The following is a 19,831-nucleotide window of genomic DNA, read 5'->3' as shown; positions in this document are numbered from 1 at the left end:
ACACTACACGAATACCGAGCGGTCCTCTTTCTGACCAGCTCTGCTCCAGGACCAGTCCAACCTTGCTGCCAGGCGAAAGCAATTGGGTTCTGACCCTCGTCCACCATCTTCCTCGAGCCAGGATCTGCGTTCCACATCGACCATGACAAGTAGCTTCTAATTGTCACAACGACTTGACTCAGTCATGAGCTCGTTCGCCTTTCCCGCCTTTGAGCGGGCTCAGCAGCAGCACATGGCCTTCGACCAGACAGCCGAGCAGCTCTACCAATCCGTCCGAGATGCCATACATGCTTCTTCCCACGCCTGCATCGGTCCTTCCGATGCCGAGACTCTTGCCGCAGCATCAAAATCAAGCACAGTCAACGGTACTACCGAGCCATCGGCACCTCCGCTACCCAAGATCACCAAGCGTGTCAACGCGCGTCTGCAGCTCGCAGCTGCGCTCATCGAGGCCGACAACGAGAGCATTCTTGCAAAGGCGCAGTTCTGGCACATCTACCATCCACCGCAAGCGCACGATTTCGTTCATCCCCCTCCACCACCACAGCCAGCGCTAGCCAGCCAAAGCGCCATCTTCGCCCCGTTTCGAGAGGGAGCAACTACCGCAGTCAAACGACACGTTCGCACCTGGAGCGCAGCTACCGGCCTCTCCCGTCTTCTCGATGCAGAAAACGATGGCAAGCGGCCTAGTGTCGACTTCCTCGGCGTCGCACTTCCTACAGACCAGCGGGCACGCAGTCGAGCTGGAAGCAGCGTCACAGGTCTCAACGCCGCAGGTACATCACGCAATCGATCCGACAGCCTCTTTTCAAATGCAACCACCTCCGTCGCGGGTCGCACTTCCAAGCTAGGCTCTCGTCCCGCTAGCGTCTTGGAGGCAGCTGCCGAAGCCGATACAGCTGCTGCGACCGAAGATGTACTCAGCGACTGGGGCGTCGACAAATTTCTCAGCAAAGACGAGCGCGAACGTATCGCCGCGGGTCAGCGCAACCGCGCTCAAAGCCTGGCTGGCAGCGCACGTGCACGCTCTTCTATCGACCAAATGGCGCCCTCCTTGACCGGCCGTAGGTCCATCGACACGGATCGCAACTTGCCCAGTGACCGGCCTGCAGTGGTCAGAGCTAGCTCGGAGATCGTTGGCGCTTCCTCATCTGCAGCTGGTGGGACGGCGGATCCCAAGCTCGAGCTCCTGGCTAGGATCAAGCTATATCGAGAGCGTCAGGAGAACCTTCCGCCCTCGGAATGGGATGGACCAGGGCCGACAGCCACCAAGGATGAGGTCGTCGAGCATATTATTGCCTCTTCAGACGGCAACAAGCGGAGTTCATTGCGTCAAGCCTCTCAAGAGCTCGAAAAACCGCCTGAGTCATCGACGATGGTCAACGGCGTCGATCAAGAAAGCAACACTGCAGCGCCCGCCGCTGCCGAGTCCATCATGGATCGACCTCGTCCGTCGTCCCGCGCCGATTCCACGACGTCGTCCGCCTTCCCGTCAACACCGCTCGCCAATGGAGCCGTCATCGATCCGGCGTCGCAATCAAGTCAAGCCGATGCTCAAGTCGTGACCACGCCGTCTCACGAAGCTGGCAAGGTTGAGGGCTTTCCCGCTGATCAGGCCCATACGATGACTACGCCGAGGATGCCCACAGCTGACTTTCCCAATCCCTTCGATCAGCAGACGCCGACAGCTTCGCAAAGCATGGTCGGTGTCGGTTCCTTCCCCCGAAGCCAGTCGCGACGCAATTCATATCTCGGGGATCCTTCCTTCTTCCCGGACGGAGACCCGGTCAGCCAACCGAATCAAGCTCAGCAGCGGGCATCCATGTCCTTCATGCCGCCTCATGCTACGTCCGGATCAGCACCTTTCGGACAGCAGCAAATGTCAGGTCGAGGATGGGCAACGGATCAATTTGCCGAGCACGATCTTGGACTCGGTCCTAGTCCATTCGCGGCGGCTTTGCTAGCTGCGAGCCCCAGTATGAACGGCCTCTCCGATTCCCGCTGCCACGACACAAGTCCTGGGAACGCGGCTTCACCTGCTATCGATTTCAACAGCCTTACCACACGTCAGCTCCAAAACGTCGCCCGCAATTCGACCTTTCCGTCGCATCTTGGCATCAATCGCGATCTCCTCGCCGAGGAGGAGCTTCATCAAGCAGACGAGCATCTGCTCGAGAATGAATTCGGTCAAACACCGAAGCGCAAAAGACAATCGTCGTATGACATCACGGCGCTCGCACAAGATCTCGCCAAGACCGGAGGCGAGAACTTTGAGATCCAGCTCGGCGAAGGTGCTGCCCCTGATCTCTCGTCTGCCAATTGGGGCAAACCACGCAAGAAGTGGTTCCGCTTGAGCATGATGATGGACGCCAAAGGCAGACCAGCAAAGCCCAAAAGAACGGACGGAGCCGAGGGCGACGGCGAGTCTGACGCTGAAGCTCTGGACGTTCCGGTCGCAGGAGCCGACCCGCTCCCTATCGCAGGTCAAAGTGCCGGTGATTCGGCCAACATGACCGGCGCCGTTCTCCCCGCTCAGACGGAAGATATGCACGACATCGATGACGACTACGTCAGTCCTCCGCGTCGAGGCCCTCTTCGTCCTCTAGGCCTAGCTGCTCGCACGCCGCAGACCATCGTTATGCCGCAGCCTTTGCAAGGTACCGAGTTTGCGCCCAAACTGCGATTGAAGGATGCAGATACCACTGCTCCTGCCTCCAAGCGCCACAGCCTGCACGTCCCTGATGGGTTCGTTCTGCACAACAGCCGAGGTGATTTGCCTCCCATGCGCAGCTTGGTTGTGCACAGCGCCAACGGGCCTCAGCCCATGTTCGCTGCCAAGATGGGCAACAAGAAGCAACAGCAGCAGCAGCCTGCTCCGCGACTCAAAGCTGTCGAGGTGGGCAGAACCGTCCAGGTGCCGGCCGCCGCGCCTCGTGGCATCGGACGACGTGCTGCAGCTCCTACCACCGCTCTGTTCCGAAACCATCTCGTGCAAAACGAAGACGAGCGGGAAGGATGGGGCTGGGAAGCTGGCACTCGTGTCGATGACGTCTTCCATCCTGACCAGGTCGACGACTCGGATGACGATGACAAACCGCTCGCCGACATCAAAAAGCAAAGCCGCTCAGCCAAGCGCGCTGCAAAGCGTCTCGTCAAGGAGAAGCGCAAGCGTAAAGCCGCCCGCCGCGTCCGCCGCGCCAAGAGGGAGGAAGCGCTCAAAGAAGGCAAGTCGTTCAAGGAGGCTGGCGTGGACGAGCTCAGTCCGGATGAAGACTTGGACCTCAGCAGCACAAGCACCGAAGAGGAGGTCACTGGTAGCGAGACAGACTCAGACCTCTGGGCAAGCGACGACGACAAACGATGGGTCGACGACAGCAAGCCCGCCGGCAAGCTCTACGGCAAGAGTCTGCTCGACCTTGCCACTGAGCGAAACCAGGTGCGCAAATCCAAGGCCCGATTCTACGGACAGGTGCAACACGAGGATGGTGAAGTCGCCGAGCTGCAGATCGACGGTGATGGCGACCGTTCAGCTTTACAGCGTCCCGCTGGCTCTGTCTTCGACGATGACGCTTCCGTGGCGCCAAGCGTTGCCCGCACCTTCCGAGACAAGCCTGTTGGCTTCAACGACACGAGGGAACGCATGGAGGCTGTCTTCGGCGCTGATCAGGTCTGGGCACGGGAGATGGCCAAGAGGCGGGATGACGAGGCGCGAGAGGCGGAGCAAGCTCGGCAAAAAGCAGACTTGGAAGCGGCGGCCCAGCAGCAACGGGAAGCTGAGGCGAAGGCCAGGAAGGAACGCGGCCTTTTTACGCTCGGACGAAAGGGCAAGAAGAGCAACTCCGCACAGCATCTCGGCATCTCGAACGGCTCGGCAATCCCCAGTACGGCGAGCTTTGCCGGCTCCAACGTCGATGTTTCGTCCATCACGCCCTCGCAGAAAGCTCTGCACGAGGAGGAGGAAGTCGAATCTCAGACACTCGCGATGGGACAGTCTCCTCTGGTGCCTCCTGTGCTCGCGCTTGATCTTGACGAGGACTCCAACGCGCGCGACCAAGCACAGTCCGGCCGAAGGAGTCTCAATCTGCTCGCTGGCGAGGAGGCGGCGGCACAGGAATGGCTCATCCACTCGGACGTCGAGCCTGAGCAGAATGACGATCAGGGACCAGAATCAAGCGACGACGACCTTCCCCTCGCTCAGGTCAAGAAGAATGTTGCATCGCGTCCGGTCTCGTTCGCTGCAGGCCTTTCGCTTAACCCAGCGAGGTCGGGCGATGCCGACTCGTCTGACGAAGAGCTTCCACTCGCGGCCTTGAAGCAGAAACGCATTCGACAGTCCGCGATGCTGGGTGGTGGCAAGCTGGATCTGGACTTTGCGTCCTTGCATCAAAGTCTGGACCGCGACGCAGGCGCGGAACCTGCCGTCATCTCCTCGCCTCGGCCGGGCAGCTTGCCTGAAACGACGAGCGTGGCGTACGATGACTTCAAGGCGCCCTTCTCACAACCGGCCGCTGTGAAAGCTGCGCAGCTGATGGAAGACGACGATTCTGATGAGGATTTGCCCCTTGGTCAGAGACATCCGGGAGGAAACGCCGCGCTTCTTGCGATGCGCACTGCCCTCGAGAATCAGAAACGAGCAGAGAAGGAAGCCAGGCAAGCGGCAAAGGCGCAGAAGAGGGCCGCCAAGCTCGCGCGACAAGTTAGCACGGACGACGTCGATGCGGCCGCTGACGCGGAGCAATCCAGGGTTGACGGGGATGCAGACCAGGAGGACGATGGCAGCGAGGAGGAGGAGGACAGCGACGACGACCAGCCACTGGGCTATGTGCACCCTCAAGCAGCTATCATCGCCGAGCAGGCAGAACTCATCCGACAACTACAATCCGAAAGGGAGCAGCAACAGCAACAACAGCAGCAGCAGCCATCCCGCTTTGGCGGTATGTCACCGTCGGGGTCCGCCATCATGTCGCCTTCCGGAGTGGACATGCGCTCTTCGGTCATGCTCCACAGAATGAGCGGAGTGCCTAGCATGATGGGCGGTATGGCCATGGGTATGGCGGATCCTCGGCACTCGATGATCGGCATGCCAACGAACGGATCGATGATGGGGATGCCTCAGTTCGATGGCCTGCCGACGTCTGGCGCTGGACTGCCCTTCAGCATGCCAATGTCGACACCAATGCAAATGGGAATACCCATGGCTCCAGGCTCTCAGATTGGCGTTCCCAACGCCATGCAATCAGGAGCCATGTCTCCTGCCATGACGATGCCGATGATGGCTGCGAGCCCGCAGATGGGAGCGACAATGACGCCAAATCCTATCGCCATGATGCTTGACCCTAAAGCATCTTCGATCCACAACTGGCGAACACAGGTCCCCCCAGATGCGCCAGCCACCCTGACCCCGCCCAGCGGAGCCTCTACCGTCAATTCGGCCAGATGAGGATACTGTTAGCCTTGCCGATGTCTGGCGATGCTTCTATATCTTTGGCTCATCTGACTGCACATCGCCTTCGCTTCGCAATATATAGACATTCTCTTGGACGAAGAAGAAGTCGCTTGTGGTCGGTAGTGGTGCAGACGTAAGGCTGATCTTGCCGAGATCTCCGATCGACTTTTACCCATGTTAAGCCGTTGTTCTTCAGCTGCCCCACCCGCGGAGAAGATTCGAGAGGGCGCGAGAGCGGCAAAGAAGGCTCAAGACGTGCAGCATGGAAAGTGGAGGAAGCGAGCCGACCAAAAAAAAAGTGACTGCAGCGCGCAGCATGGGACAGGCGCACGGTCAAGTTGTGACGTGAGCTTAAAGGCAAGGTGCGGGCTGAATCATTAAGGTTTTGGGTTGCTATACATCCCGAACTCTTTTCGCTCAGCACTCTCTTTCCCCCTACCACAATCATCTTGCTTATAGCATTGAGAGCAATTTTCGGGCTCGTCCTATCTCGCACACTACCAACATCACAACGCTCAGCAGCAACACATTGGCGGACTCGCCTCGTCTCATTCGTGTCTACTTCCACACCTCAAGGTAGCATCCGCATCAGCATCTGCGGCAAGTCTCATCGCCCTCCTTCTACCATCTCGAGATAAGCTTGACCCCTTCTGCGACCCCACACACACTCCGCCTGTAGCAAGCACCTAGCATCTCGACGCTGAAGTAGCTCTTTCAAAATTTACGCTCACCAAGCACGCACCGGACCCCCACCCCACAAGAGGCAGCGTACCTCCCACACTCGTTCAAACAACAACCCAACCATGGGCGCAGACTACTACAAAGTGCTCGGCGTGTCCAAAGATGCCGACGACGAAACACTCAAAAAGGCGTACAAGAAGGCGGCGCTCAAATGGCACCCAGACCGCAACAAGGACAACATCGAGACGGCCAACAAAAAGTTCAAGGAGGTTGGCGAGGCGTTTGAGGTGCTGAGCGACAAGAACAAGCGGGCGATCTACGATCAATTTGGAGAGGAAGGGCTGAAGGGTGCCGGCGGCCCACCACCAGGCGCAGATGGGGCGGGCGGTGGATTCGGCGGCTTCCCTGGTGGAGCAGGAGGTGGGTTTGGTAGCTTCCCAGGAGGCGGAGGCAGGACGTTCACGTTTACCAGTGGCGCGCCTGGCGGTATGGGTGGTAAAGGCGGCATGGGAGGCTTCTCTCCAAGCGATCCCAACGACATCTTTGCCAGCATCTTCGGTGGAGCCAACCCCTTCGGCGGAGGAGGTATGGGTGGCGGCATGGGCGGCATGCCAGGTATGGGAGGAATGGGAGGTATGGGTGGTATGGAAGACATGTTCGGCGGAGGCGGATCGCGAAGGAAAGCTGGTGGCGGCGGAATGCCTGGTGGGTTCAACTTTGGCGGTGGCATGCCAGGCGCAGGCGCAGGCCCAACCGCTTCGGCACCCGAAGAAAAGCCCAGCGACGTCGAAAAGCAACTTCCCCTCTCGCTGCAGGACCTCTACACCGGCACCACCAAACGTCTCAAGGTTGGGCGCAAGCTCGCCTCCGGCGGCTCGGAGGAAAAGATCCTCACGGTCGAAGTCAAGCCAGGCTGGAAGAAGGGGACCAAGATCCGGTTCGGTGGAGCTGGGCACGAAGTCTCCCCTGGTCTTTTCCAGGATGTGGTCTTCATCGTCGACGAGAAGCCCCATCCGCACTTCCGACGCGATGGCGACGACCTGCGCGTCACAATACCCTTGAATCTGGTGGACGCACTCGACCCGCCCAAGCCTGGCACCCCTGGATCGAGGAGGCAGGTGGAAACGTTGGATGGACGCAAGATCGATATCCCTATCCCACAACCTGTAGCGGGGAAGAACACCATCACGCCCGGAAAGACGACGAGGCTGGCCAACGAGGGCATGCCCATCAGCAAGACGGGCGGCAAGCGCAAGGGCGATCTGGTGGTCGAGTGGAGTGTGCAGTTGCCGGACAATCTGACGCCGGCGCAGAAGGAGGGGTTGAGGAAGGTCCTCGCTCCTTGAGATGGCGTTGTCGTGTCCGTCCCATCATCCTGTCAAGAATCTCGCATCTTTTCGTGTTCCGGTTTTCCAATGCAATGCATCTTGTCACATGTTTTTCAGTCGGTAAGAGCGTGTTGCTGAGTCGTGAGTCATTGAGCGTCATCTCCGCGTCACGAGCCTGTGCGAACCATCCGAAATGCTGCTTTTTGATTGCTTGCTTCTACCCTAGAACGATGAGATAGATGACGACGACGATGTTTATGACCACGAGAGGGACTGTCATGCACAAAAAGCGTTCGGGGTCAGCGTTCGGGTGAGCAGTACGATCTGGATAGGGGGGCAAACTTACTTCGCATCAACGTCCTTACAGCGGAGATAAGATTGATCAACCTCGCCTTGATGGTGACATTCTCACCCCCGGCACCCGCAGCGTAGGGGTTGGACTGGAATCCTTGGTCGAACGAGTTGCCTCCCGCGAGCGCATGCGACGACCACCCCACTCGTGCCAGGAACCGATCCTCCGATAGAACGGCTAGCGCATTCGTGATGAACAGGATCAGGTAGAACGCTGAACCCAGACCGAACATCGTGCTGTACAGCCGCTCACTGCGTTTCTTCGAGAGCGTGCGTGCGAGGACAAGGGATCGTCGACAGGGCGCAACGTCGATGGCGTGAGGCTGTGCTGATGCTGTAGTTGGGCGCGAGTGACTGGAGCTGGTAGACTGTTCGCTGATTCGATGCCTCGGACGGTATGTGGTGCTGTGTGAGGGAGCGAATGTGCTGAATGATTGTCCCAGATCGTTGTTCGTCTGACGGGAGGGTGTGGAAGAACGTCGTTGACAGCAAAGAAGTGTGCGTGGAGAGTGGTCTGTGTCAGGCGAATGATATCAATGTGTTAGATCCGAGCGCTGGGCCACTCGCACGTGACTGTTCCTTCCGCACATTTAGATCAGGATGCTCAACGCCAAGCTCTGCACGCGATGACGAACAAGAGCCCAGCGGCATGCACATGCACGAGTAGAGGATAGCAAGCGGATGTATGAATGCAATGCAGGGTACAAATACAAAGATGTGGTGGTGAAGGGGCCGGGAGCGGTCGGTGCGCATGACGTTGCGGCTTTTTGATGGCGTGGTCCTGAAGAAGGACGACAATCTTGTCGTGTGATTCGCTCTTAGAGCTACGAGACTGTGAGTCGCATCGAGTGGTGATGGAGAGCATGAGAGGCCAACCTACGACACCCTCGCAACGACCTCTCCGCCATACCCTCTCCTAATCGCATCCCTCACCTCCCACCACCCGTTCTTGCCGCAATCCACAATCCCGATCTCACCCATATCCAGTGGCTTGACGAATTTGGCCCTCCTCCCCGTTGCGAATCGCAACAGCTCGTCCTTATCCATGGTCAACTTCCTACTTGGCTTCGAAACGACATTCATAGATTCCAACACGGGCCTGTCGTCCGGTCGGAACTTGAGATCGACCCACAATCTGCGGGCTGCCGGGCTTGCTGCGGTGTATGATCCAGGAGAAGGACCCGTTTGTGTGCCTCGGACGACATTGTGGACGAATCCGTGCTGAAGAAGGATGGAGAGGATGGAGAGGTTATCGCGGGTCGAGGCGATGGGGATCGACCGAAGGCGCGCGCGAGAGGCGTTTTGAAGGATGGTGCATAGGTCGGCGTGGAGCGGCATGATGATCGAGACGCACGAAGGAGGATCTTGTGCTCGTCCGTCGGGTGTTGAGATGCGCTTTCGAGATGAGAGTTGCTGCTGATGAGGGTCGGGATGGTGTCTGAGGGAGGCAAGGAAGAGGGTCGAGAGGGGTTCTTCTGAAAAGGTCAAAAATCTCGCCGTGTTCCTCGGAACCGGCTCAGATCGGGCAATTTATTGTTACGCCGGTAAAGATGACAAGGTGATGCATTTTTGACCTCCACCTGATCCTTCCGACATGAGACTCGTTTCAAGGTATCGGCCCACCTTCACCGACGACGATCACGAACATGGCGCCGAGCAGATGCACACAGAAACCGCAGTACTCCAGATGAGTGTGCAATGATGCTGACAGCGGGACTGACACGGCGATCAGTGTTCGCTGCGACTCGACCAATGCCGACACCCTGTCGAGCCATCACCACCACCTTCGCACGTGCGAGCAAGACCACCTCGACAGGCCCACCCTTCCGAGTGTATCGCTACGTAGTCGACGTGCACGGCCAACTCTTTCTCCACGATACGGTGCCCAAAAACCTCACGAGCTGCTTCAAGAATGTCGAGTTTCTTGACTTCTTCTTCAAGCGTGTGCGGCCGAACCCAGCTTCTCTCACCGCCTCCCCTTCGTACAACGACTCAGGGAGCATCTCACGGCACGACATTCTCACCGCACCCAACTCAACGCTGCCGCAAGACTGGAGCGATGTTCCTCCCTTCAACGGTATTCCCGATGCAAATGACACACGGTCGCGGGACGACCTGTACAACGCTGCATGCGAGCAAGGCAACTCGGAAGGGTACGAGTGGATCTCACCCTGCGGACCTGAACTCAACCTGCTTCGCTGCCAAGACACCCCGATCGTGTTCCGCGAGCTGAGTGACGATGGGCAGCTTTCATGGGCCGGAAGGCAGACGGAGACGTTTCAACCAGACGCGCTCGTAGTCGACCCGACGAACGGGTACGTCTACCACCCGTCCCCCCAACCCTCGCGCCGGAAGAAAGAGGGCGCAACGGACAAGTACGGAAGACTGAGTCTGCTCGGGTCGAATCTGGTGCTGACCCGACTGGCTGATGGGCTGGACATCGACCCTGACGCTTTTGAGAGGGGCGAAGGTGGGAGCATCGAATGGAAGGGGAGGAGGTACAAGCTCGGATTGCTCGGCCGTTGAGCGGCTGCTTGGGATGCAGATGGGTTTGAGCGCCTGCGGGATCCGGCCGACGGTCTGACGCGCGGGTGAGCCGGCATGACTTGGGCTGCACGGAAGGAGGCCCGCCTTGCTTGTTGCGATGGGAAAAGTCGGATCCCACATGTTTCCAGGAGCTGCACGGAGCTGCATGGTGAACGTCGCCCGCGGTCGGCGGAGAAGCGGTGCGGGTGTGGCCGCAAAACGAGGGGACCCGTCTCACGGGAAAGCCGAAGCGCAAGAGATCTGCAGCGTGTTGATCCCTCGAGCTTGGTAGGAAAACAATTAATTAGGATTTTAATTTGAGCATTCGAAGTTCGCTTCCAGGGTCTCTTGCGATCGACAAGTTGTCTCAGACGGAGGCATTTCCCAAGGGTGGAAAGAGAGACAACACAAAGGGGGTCCCACGGCGTGGGATCCGATACGATTCATGCGATTGTCAACCTGCAGGTTCGCATGCAAATTCGTCGCGACGATGGCTCTGGTGAGATCGCGCATCAGCGGCGCTTGGAAGCGTGTAGAGTGCCTCTCATGCTTCGGCTGGCCCGACGGAGTGGCTTTCTGTTTGCAGCGAGAACAATGGGACTGAGCCGCGTAGGAACGAGTGAGAATATTCTCTCGTGGGTCATGAGACAGTCTTCAGACACGATTTCTTCAGTTGCATGATCCAAGGGGGCAGGCCAGTGACGTTCCTCGTATCGAGCAGGACGTGCAAAGGATCTCTGGAGGGCATAGCAAAGCAGGACTCGAACCAACGACGATGAGGCACTTGCGTACGAGGCACTCCAGATGTGCGACATCATGCGGCCCAGTTGCAGGCCTGCAGGCTCATAGCAAGCTCGGTTTCACCTCTTCGCAACCGACGGCGACGGGATCGAGCTGAATCGATAAAAGAGACGATCCGATTTGGTGGTGAAGAGGTCGGCTGAGATGCGAGGGTCTTTTTATTGATTCACACCGAGCCAAGCATAAGGGCTGTGCTGCCTGAGCTGTCGCGCTTCTTCTCGTTCACCGCCAGCTGCATTGATCGACCGATGCTCGCCCTGCAACATGGCTTCATCCTGCCACTGCGCGCTTCTGCTTGTCGAGGGTAGGAAAGGGAAGTCATACGATCCTCTGCGCCTTTCCTTCACACAGAGAGTCGCAGGTCACGGTCGGTGTACCATCTCACCCTGCCGTGGCCTTGCAGTCACAGCGCGGGTCAATCTGAGCCTCTGCTATGAAGGCGCCCAACTAGCTCGCTCGTCCCCATGCTCCTACGGCAGATAAGAGCGAGCCTAGCGCCTGCGCTCTGATCATGGCAGTGGCTCTGTTGACTCGAGCATCGCCCTTTCGTCCAGCTGCATAAATTCCGTATTTTTTAATAAATCAATTTGATTTTTCGCGCTTGGAGAACAGTCTCGGTGGAATTGATTTTTTTTCTGGAAATTCGTGCCGGATTTTGCTTCTCTCGCGCCTCTCTCAAAGTGTCACATTTGAGCGGAGCTGTGGGTTCCTCTCTCTCGGACCCTCGGCCAGGCCAGCCTAGGCCAACACACACGCACACGCTCGCTCTCCACCAGCCCACCTTGCCTCTCTCACTTCACTCCCTCTCCTCTCTGTCATCTGTTTGTTCTTTCTCTCCGTCCCACGCCTATCGTCGTTCGCTTCCTCCACCATCTCAACCCTCTCTACACCGTCACCATCGTAACATAGAGTCTTGCGCGTAATACCTTCTCCTCGCGCGACCCTTGATTCGATACCTCGCCGCTCTCCACAGCCTGGTTCCAGCTCATCACGCATAACCAAGTCACAGTCAACAGTCTCGGACCTGACCAGCACGAGTGCCTTCTCCTATCGTGCCGACGCCTTCGGCTCATCCCGCCCGCGATCCTTCATACTGCCGTTCTAGCCTATTACCTGCCTCTTGCGGTTTGGCGCCTACGAAAGATACAGTCCCCTAATCCTCGGAATTCCGCCTACGTCTTTCTCCCAATTCACCACCCGCTAGTGCGGCTCCTATCTCCAATCCGCACGACACTGCCTTCGACACCAGACAGCAGTGATCCAAATCCACCTCAAAATGCATATCGTCGGTGAGAGCAGCAGGGCAGGCCTGCAGAACAACCTCAAGCGAAGCTCGCACCGCGGCGCAGACGCGATACAGAAACGATCTCCCTCGCCAGCACCAGCACCAGCCGTCGTCGCGCCCGCATCTGCCCCCACGCCACCACCAACAAGGCGCCGTCAGCATGAACCGGAGCACATCCAAGTCCGCGCAGAGGACTTTGACAAGCGCGCGCTACAGCATCAGGCTGACGCAGCCAAAAGAGAGCAGATTCTCGGACCATACTGGGCGCGTGATATGGACGAGGTCATGGACATCAAGCGAGACCTCTTGAGGACAAAATCGGATCCATCAAATGACCAAGAGCAGATCAGGCTTCAACGCCGTCAAACTGCAGCACAAGAGAGGTGCTACGTCGGCAACGACGAACTCAGTTGCTTTCCTACAGCAAATACTACCATCGTCCAAAACTCCTGGAGCAGATTCATCTGGAATGCCAATTACCCGCTCTTTGCTCAGCGTGGATACGTAGACGTCTACCTCTTTCAGGAAGATACGGATCGCATGGTCACATCATGGATGTCGCAGGACAACGGTCAAAACAGACTTTCCTTCGAGCCAACAGATTTGTGGTGGGCCAACCGTGTAGCTGCCGACAATATTCAACCAGATCAAAACATCTCTTGGCCCTTCTACTTTGTCGTACTCCCGGAAGGCCAAGCACTCACCGGCACAACATCGCGCTTGTCCACGTTCACAGCGCTGCAAACCACCCTACCCTTTACCATCGCTGAAGCGAGAGCCTCGTCCAGTTCCGCTGCCGCAGCAGCTTCGGCGAGTGCTGCCTCAGCATCCGCACAAAGCGCGTCTCAAGGAGCGAGCACTATCACAAATACTTTGACGGGTAGTGCAGCCGCAGCTGCGTCCGTGTCTGCCATTCAGTCCAGCCTCAGCGCCGCGTTGGAATCCTCGTTGCGCGCTTCCGGTCTCAGCGGCACAGAGACACTCCAGGGCACCACCACAGCGACACTGCCCAACGGATCCGTCATCACCGCTACGGCCACCGCCCAGGCCAATGGCGGGCGTCTCGGAGCCGGCTCCAACGGCAACTCGAATGGCCTCGCGCTTCCCACCTATGCGATCGTGCTCATCTCCGTGCTTGGCTTCCTTGCCATCCTTGCGGCCATGGCGGCTGCCTACTTCATTATGGCTGCTCTCCGACGCAAACGTCAGCGTCAATACGGCAACGGCAGCTATCGAAGCTCGTCACCCATGATGGCGGCGGCGGCTGGCTCCATGGCAGGTCAGGGCACCACCGACCACGGTTACGCTGGCGAGACGACGCAGATGCTCGAGACCGAAGATGGTGGAGCAGCTAGCCTGGGACCTCCAGCTGCAATCGGTGGAGCGGCCATGATGGCTGGTCACTCGGCAGCCAGCCGACAGTCGGATGAGCAGCCTTTCACCTCGGATGAAGCCTCGCGTATGGCCGATGCTTTCCGCAACGCTCTGCGCAGACCCGAGTTCGCCGGAGGCATGACCGGTGACTCGTCTGGTGCCGAAGGAGAATCTCCCAACGAGATGCCTGGCGGCTCTCGGGCGTCGGCACTGCTGCGCGAAGAGCTCGCGTCTGAAGGCAAGGACCTGCGCAGCGTGGGCGACCGCAAGAAGCCGACCTTGCACGACGAGTAGATTAGCTACAGCAGCTATTGCCATGGGATCAAACGAACGCTTTGCTGACTCCCCCTCAAAACCTTTTCATGGACACTTCGTACTTAATCCACCATCATGCCGGCGTTGCTGCGTTGAGGGCTCTGTCCCAGATTTGTTCGGACCCTCCGCTCATCCTGCATGCTTCCATCCTATACATACCTTTAACTGTCATTGCCTACGCTCCCTTTCATACTTTGTTCATCTTCACTCTTCTCACTTTGCGATCTCGCATACCATCCTCGACTCCTCGCCGCCAATACATTGAGTCCTTCAACTCGAAGCTCGAAGCTGGTATACAACTACATTACATCGCAACAAGCTCATGGCTGCCCCGTTCGATCCTTGACACGATCCAGAAAATCCCTTCTCTCCAAATACCCCTTCATGTCGCCGAGCCCCTTTCCGCCTCCCTTGGTCTGATTCTCCAGCTCGTCCAGCTCCTGTTTGGACATCTTGGCCGTGTCGCCTTTGAAAGAGTCCCAGTCGAGCTTGCTCTTTTCGAGCGTGTTGAGCTTGGTTGGTTTAGCGGTGATGGCGGCAGAGAGGGAGGCGAGGGAGGAGCCCTTTTTGCGCCGTGGTCCGGGAGGTGGCGGTCGAGATGGCTTGGTTGTGGCTGCTGCGGTGTTGCTTGCGGTTGATGCTGGAGAGGCTGTGGTACCGGAAGCAGCGGTCTGTGAAGCGAGATACTTGATGGCTTCTGGATGAGAGCGCGGCAGAAGGCGGGTAGACGTCTGCACCTCGCCAGCGAACTTGTATGTGGTTGGTATTGAGATCATCTCGTCTGCTTGAGCGAGGCTTGCAGACGCACTGTCCGACTGCATATTCGGCGCATCTCCCTTGGAAGAGGAAGACGCAGTCGCCTCGGCCCCCGCAGTCGTGGGCCGCGCAGAATTCGACTCTTTGATAGCTTCCCACTCGGCGAGCGCTTTTGCCTTTAGCGCTGCGGCTTCATCATCTAATACTACTGTCTCTACCGGCTCTATTGCGCCGCTTTGCGCCAGCCTCCTGCGTTTGCCGAGTCGATCTTCTCCGCCGGCAGCAGCAACCAGTTCCGCCCTCTCTCTCTTGAGAGCCTCCAACTCGTCAGCGTCAATCTCCTCTCCTGCTCCACCAGCTTCGATCACGGCCTCTTCTTCGGCTCCGGAATCTTCATCGTCCGTGTTGGCGTCGGTGTCTCTGGCGACGGCTGCTGGTCGAGCGACCTTCGGGCGAGCTGCCGGGGCACGAGAAGCTTCGGCCTCGGGAACAAAGTCGTCGTCTTCCGAGTCGTTCTCCGAATCTGGCGAAGGACGAGGCTTGTCCAATGCGCTCGTTGAGGGTCCGACCATCTTGGCGCTGCTCTTGAAGTTGTCAGCAGGGGCGCTGCGATGGAACGGGTCGAGGTCGAAGGTGAACGGAAGACAAGAAGAAATGTCGCCGAGACACCTCCACAAATTCTGGCTCAGCAGGCTGCGCTGTTCGCGCTCAGGGTTGGCACTTGGGAATGCGCAGTCAGTAGAATTTCAAGTCCGTGCGAACACTTGCTTGCGACGCTTCTTCCTTCAACCCCACACTCCTTCTCGCTCTTCGAACCGCTCCTTCGGAAGACAGCTCGACCTTACTTCAGAGCAGTTTGGAATCGACCCAGCACCACCTTGGCCTAGTACCTCGACTCGCGAATGGCCTCAGCGACCTCTGGTAGCTCACAATCCTACCCACGCCGCCAGACGACCGACAGGTCTTCCTCAGGTGGCCGCGATGCCGACCTCCTTCAACCAGTGGCAGCCTGCAGCTGTCTCTGACATTCTCAACGTTACTCTTGATCGCCAAGAGGCAGAGGCGAGCGGCTGGGAAAAGACCTACCTCAAGGAGCTCGCGCAGGACATGGCCTCGAACTCTTCAGCGCCACCACAGCTTTCCGCCTCTGTCGCAGATGAGGTCCTCATCGCACGTCTTTCTCTCGACCCTAGCGGAGATGTGATGAGCGATGATGCTGACCATATCACTATGCTCGCCAGCCTACCCAAAGGGCAGACATCGTGGGATTACCTCGTCGCCTCTTGGAAGCGAGCCAGAGCCGAGGAAAACCGCATTCGCAAGTCGCTTGCGCCAGCAGACCAGACCAAAGCGCTAGCCGTCTTGCAAGAGATCCGAGCTCTGCTCATCTCGTATGCTGGACTCGTGCTACAGACGCCGGACATGTTTCCCGGTGCAGCGAAGCCGAACGGCACTCCCCTCTCGCCTCTCGTCTTGGTGGACAGCCTCACGCGAGTCTCATCTTCCATCTCAAGCTTCGGCTTCTCCAGCTCGGATGCTTCCTCTTCACAAAGCACCGTCGACCTCACAACGAAATTCGAGACGATCGATGGCGATGATCTGCCTGTCTTCTTGAACGAGCTTGCCGCCCGTTTCGGAAACGATGAAGGTCTTGACGAGATTCTGGGACCTGCGTTTACAGAACTGACAAGAAGGATCAGGGACGGCGACCGAGGCTCCGATGCGTCGTCGACTTCGAATGGTACACAAGCTCAAGCATCGGCTGCAACTGCGGCCTCCGGAGCTGGCGGCGTCAATCAGGCCGCTCTCAACCAAGCCATTGCCAACCAAAATGTCCAATCAGTCATCGCACAGCTCCTTGCGGGCAGAATGCCAGGAGCGCAAGCAGGGGCTGCCCCGACTGGAGCGAACGCAACACCAGGCGAGGGACTCTCCATCACCGGACTCGAGTGGAGGCCCTACGTCAATGCCATCGTCGAGGCAGTGGAGATCAAGGCCATCGCAAACATGCTTGCGCATCTGGCCAACTTTGACCCTGCTAACACGACCGGTTCTCGTATCGAGTTCGATTCACTCTTCGGTCCGATATTGCGTCTGTCAGCATTCCCGGACGCCTACCCGAGCATCACCGAACACTACTTTTCCAACGCTGCCTCCCAATCCCATCAGGAGACGGACAGCAATTTCCGCAGCATCCAGAGCACCATGGAGATCGTGCATTCGTTGAACTTCCGTATCCACAACGCGATCGTCCGCTCAGGTCCGCAGGCGCGCGAAAGGGTACTAGCGTACTGGGGCAAGGCTTGCGCGCTAAATGCAAAGCGAGGAGCGATGCAAGTGCGACAGGAGCTCGTGGCTAGCGATGGCTACATGGTAAATCTGTACGAGATGCTGCTTCGTTTCGCCGAGCCCTTCATGGATGCCGGTCTCACCAAGATCGACCGCATCGACCTCGAGTACCTGCGAAAGCAGTCGCGCTTTGACACCTTGGACCTGACTCGCATCAACGCCACCGAGGCCGAAGCCAAGGAGTGGACGGAGCAGGGACAAACCGCACCCGCCGGTGCACCCGCCAACTTCATCACTGAAGTGTTCTACATCGCAGTGAGGCTCAACAATCTCGGCCTTGGCAAAGCAGTGCGTCGTATCGAAGAGAAGGAAAAGGAGATGGGTCGCTTCAAGAAGCGTGTTGCCGAGACAGAGGCGGACAGGCCGATGTGGTCGACGCTACCGCAAGCCGCACAGTACGAGACCTTCCTCAAGCGCGCCAAGGCCGAAGTGGAGCGTCTGCACGGCGAGATCTATGCAGCGCAGAGCCAACTCATGGCGTCCGACTTCTTGCAAAAGGTCATTACGTTCAACTGCTTCCTCATGACATGGCTCATCCGTGTCGCCGAGCCCAAGGCGGCCCACCCGCATCCTCAGGCGACGTTGCCATTGCCGCAAGAAGTACCGACGCGCTTCCGCATGTTGCCCGAACACATGTTTGAGGACATCTGCGACGTGATGCTGTTCGTCTCGCGTGTCAGCGCGCCGCTGTCAGAGGCGGCCAAGAACGACCTGGTCACGTTCTGCACCACCTTCCTCAGTTCCGGCTGGTACATCAAGAATCCCTTCCTCAAAGCGAAACTCGCCGAGATCCTCTTCTACAACGTGATCCCCTTCGGACGTCGCACCAACGGCGTTCTCAGCGATACGCTCAACATCCACGGCCTCGCACTGCAGCACCTCGTGCCTGCGCTCATGAACTTCTGGATCGAGGCGGAAAACACGGGCAGCCACACGCAGTTCTACGACAAGTTCAACATTCGCTATCATCTCTCGCAAATCTTCAAGTCGATCTGGAGCAATCCGAAGCACAAGGAGCAGATCCATCGTCAGGCGCAGTCGGGCGCCTCCGATTTCGTCGTCTTCATCAACCGACTGATGAACGATGTGACCTACCTGCTGGATGATGCGCTGGACAAGCTGCAGGAGCTGCACACGAAGCAGTCCGAATCCGAATCTCCCGCCGAGACCGGTTCCGCACAGGAGCAGCAGGAGCGCGAAGGACACATCCGTCAACTCGAGCAGACGATCAAATCGGACCTGCAGCTGGGCACCGAGTTCATGCGCCTGCTGATCGACTTCACCGCCGAAACCGCCGACGCGTTCATGACGCCCGAAGTGGTCGACCGACTGGCGGCGATGCTCGACTACAACCTCGACATGATGGCTGGGCCCAAGTGTCAGAACCTAAAAGTCAAAGATCCGAAGAAAGTGTCGTTCGAGCCGCGCAACGTGCTGCGCATGCTCATGTCGGTGTACCTCAACCTGTGCAGCAAGGGCGAGTTTGTCGCTGCCATCGCTCGGGATGGACGTTCCTACTCGAAGAGCGTCTTTGAGAAGGCTGGATCGATCGCGTCGCGACACATGCTCAAGAGTCCGCCGGAGCTGGATGCGTGGGCGGGGATGATCGTGCAGGTGGAGGAGAAGCGCCAGATGGAACAGGACGAAGAGGAGGACCTGGGTGAGGTACCGGACGAATATCTGGATCCGCTGATGGCGACCGTGATGAAGGACCCGGTGCTGCTGCCGAGGAGCAAGACGGTGGTGGATCGGTCCACCATCAAGGCACACCTGCTGAGCGACTCGACGGATCCGTTCAACAGGAGCCCGTTGAAGATCGAGGATGTGGTGCCGGATACCGAGCTGAAGGGGAAGATCGAGGCGTGGATCGCGGAGAGGAGACGCAAGCCTGCGACGGGTTGATGAGACGTTGGATTGCGGTGCAAATCCAGGCACGGGGTATACTTTTGGCGATGATGCTGATGCGAATGAAGATGAAGTTTGCCACTGCTTGTGACGTCGGTGTTGTCGCGGACTGCCCGAGCTGTGAGACTCTGAGGGGCTGATCTGCGAATCTTCAGATGAGCGATCGACCTTGACTCGATCAAGACTTCATGAGCTTCTTCCTCTCAGCCTTGGCCTTGTTGACGACAAACTTCTGGTTGGTCTTGTCGGCCCTCTCTATCGCCTTTGTCTTCTTGGCTCGTGCTGCTTTTCCAACGGCCGCACCTGGCGCACGCTTCTTGATTTGAGGCTGCTGCGAGTGTTGGAACGGCTTGTACGATTCGGTCGGCTTGTCGGTCTCGGTGGGGACGGGCTCGAAGTCGACCTTGAGGCCCGGTTCCGGGGCCCTTCGCTCGGCTCCTGTTTATTAGGATGAGTCACATCAGCAATCATGTTCAGACATGGCGATCGCAAAGGTAGGGAGAGTGCTTACGCTTGATCTTGTTCGAGTGCTTGACCATGTTAGCGTTGACGATGGGGTTGGTATGTGGTGTCGATGGTCGAGGAGGATGATGAGGACAGTCGAAAGTTTGATAGCGAGAAGAAACTCGAAAAAACAAATGTGGAGAGAAAAGACCGAGAAAAATAAAGACCCTGAAGTGAAGTCGACGTCAAGGTAGTAAGCAGCCTCGACCT

General features: G+C 58.0%; 9 protein-coding genes across 9 annotated transcripts; 5 read left to right on the top strand and 4 right to left on the bottom strand.

The window, feature by feature from the left end:
• Positions 1–184: 184 nt before the first annotated feature.
• PSEUBRA_000883 (uncharacterized protein) lies at positions 185–5,440 on the top strand (the record flags this gene model as incomplete). Its single annotated transcript, XM_059464505.1, has 1 exon — positions 185–5,440. One exon carries the CDS (start codon positions 185–187, stop codon positions 5,438–5,440), a length of 5,256 nt encoding a protein of 1,751 aa, XP_059320891.1.
• Positions 5,441–6,249: 809 nt separating this feature from the next.
• PSEUBRA_000882 (DnaJ) lies at positions 6,250–7,473 on the top strand (the record flags this gene model as incomplete). Its single annotated transcript, XM_016434183.1, has 1 exon — positions 6,250–7,473. One exon carries the CDS (start codon positions 6,250–6,252, stop codon positions 7,471–7,473), a length of 1,224 nt encoding a protein of 407 aa, XP_016294282.1.
• A 199-nt stretch (positions 7,474–7,672) lies between these two features.
• Positions 7,673–8,039, bottom strand: PSEUBRA_000881 (Yos1-like protein; the record flags this gene model as incomplete). Its single annotated transcript, XM_016434174.2, has 2 exons — positions 7,673–7,728; positions 7,802–8,039. The coding sequence occupies 2 exons, from the start codon at positions 8,037–8,039 to the stop codon at positions 7,673–7,675; spliced, it is 294 nt and encodes a 97-aa protein (XP_016294281.2).
• Positions 8,040–8,682: 643 nt separating this feature from the next.
• PSEUBRA_000880 (Ribosomal protein S8) lies at positions 8,683–9,144 on the bottom strand (the record flags this gene model as incomplete). Its single annotated transcript, XM_059464504.1, has 1 exon — positions 8,683–9,144. The coding sequence occupies one exon, from the start codon at positions 9,142–9,144 to the stop codon at positions 8,683–8,685; it is 462 nt and encodes a 153-aa protein (XP_059321091.1).
• A 414-nt stretch (positions 9,145–9,558) lies between these two features.
• Positions 9,559–10,332, top strand: PSEUBRA_000879 (Protein of unknown function DUF4505; the record flags this gene model as incomplete). Its single annotated transcript, XM_016434182.1, has 1 exon — positions 9,559–10,332. One exon carries the CDS (start codon positions 9,559–9,561, stop codon positions 10,330–10,332), a length of 774 nt encoding a protein of 257 aa, XP_016294280.1.
• A 2,077-nt stretch (positions 10,333–12,409) lies between these two features.
• On the top strand, positions 12,410–14,086 carry PSEUBRA_000878 (uncharacterized protein; the record flags this gene model as incomplete). Its single annotated transcript, XM_059464503.1, has 1 exon — positions 12,410–14,086. One exon carries the CDS (start codon positions 12,410–12,412, stop codon positions 14,084–14,086), a length of 1,677 nt encoding a protein of 558 aa, XP_059320890.1.
• Positions 14,087–14,427: 341 nt separating this feature from the next.
• PSEUBRA_000877 (BCNT-C domain protein) lies at positions 14,428–15,435 on the bottom strand (the record flags this gene model as incomplete). The annotated part of the gene is made up of 1 exon (XM_016434168.1): positions 14,428–15,435. The coding sequence occupies one exon, from the start codon at positions 15,433–15,435 to the stop codon at positions 14,428–14,430; it is 1,008 nt and encodes a 335-aa protein (XP_016294278.1).
• A 409-nt stretch (positions 15,436–15,844) lies between these two features.
• PSEUBRA_000876 (U box domain protein) lies at positions 15,845–19,114 on the top strand (the record flags this gene model as incomplete). Its single annotated transcript, XM_016434181.1, has 1 exon — positions 15,845–19,114. One exon carries the CDS (start codon positions 15,845–15,847, stop codon positions 19,112–19,114), a length of 3,270 nt encoding a protein of 1,089 aa, XP_016294277.1.
• A 181-nt stretch (positions 19,115–19,295) lies between these two features.
• On the bottom strand, positions 19,296–19,656 carry PSEUBRA_000875 (uncharacterized protein; the record flags this gene model as incomplete). Its single annotated transcript, XM_016434169.1, has 2 exons — positions 19,296–19,555; positions 19,629–19,656. 2 exons carry the CDS (start codon positions 19,654–19,656, stop codon positions 19,296–19,298), a joined length of 288 nt encoding a protein of 95 aa, XP_016294276.1.
• Between the last annotated feature and the right edge of the window lie 175 nt (positions 19,657–19,831).

This window comes from Kalmanozyma brasiliensis (assembly GCF_000497045.1).
Source record: "Kalmanozyma brasiliensis GHG001 unplaced genomic scaffold PSEUBRA_SCAF11, whole genome shotgun sequence".
NCBI classification, from domain to species: Eukaryota; Fungi; Basidiomycota; class Ustilaginomycetes; order Ustilaginales; genus Kalmanozyma; species Kalmanozyma brasiliensis.
This window is presented reverse-complemented; position numbering and strand designations above follow the sequence as displayed.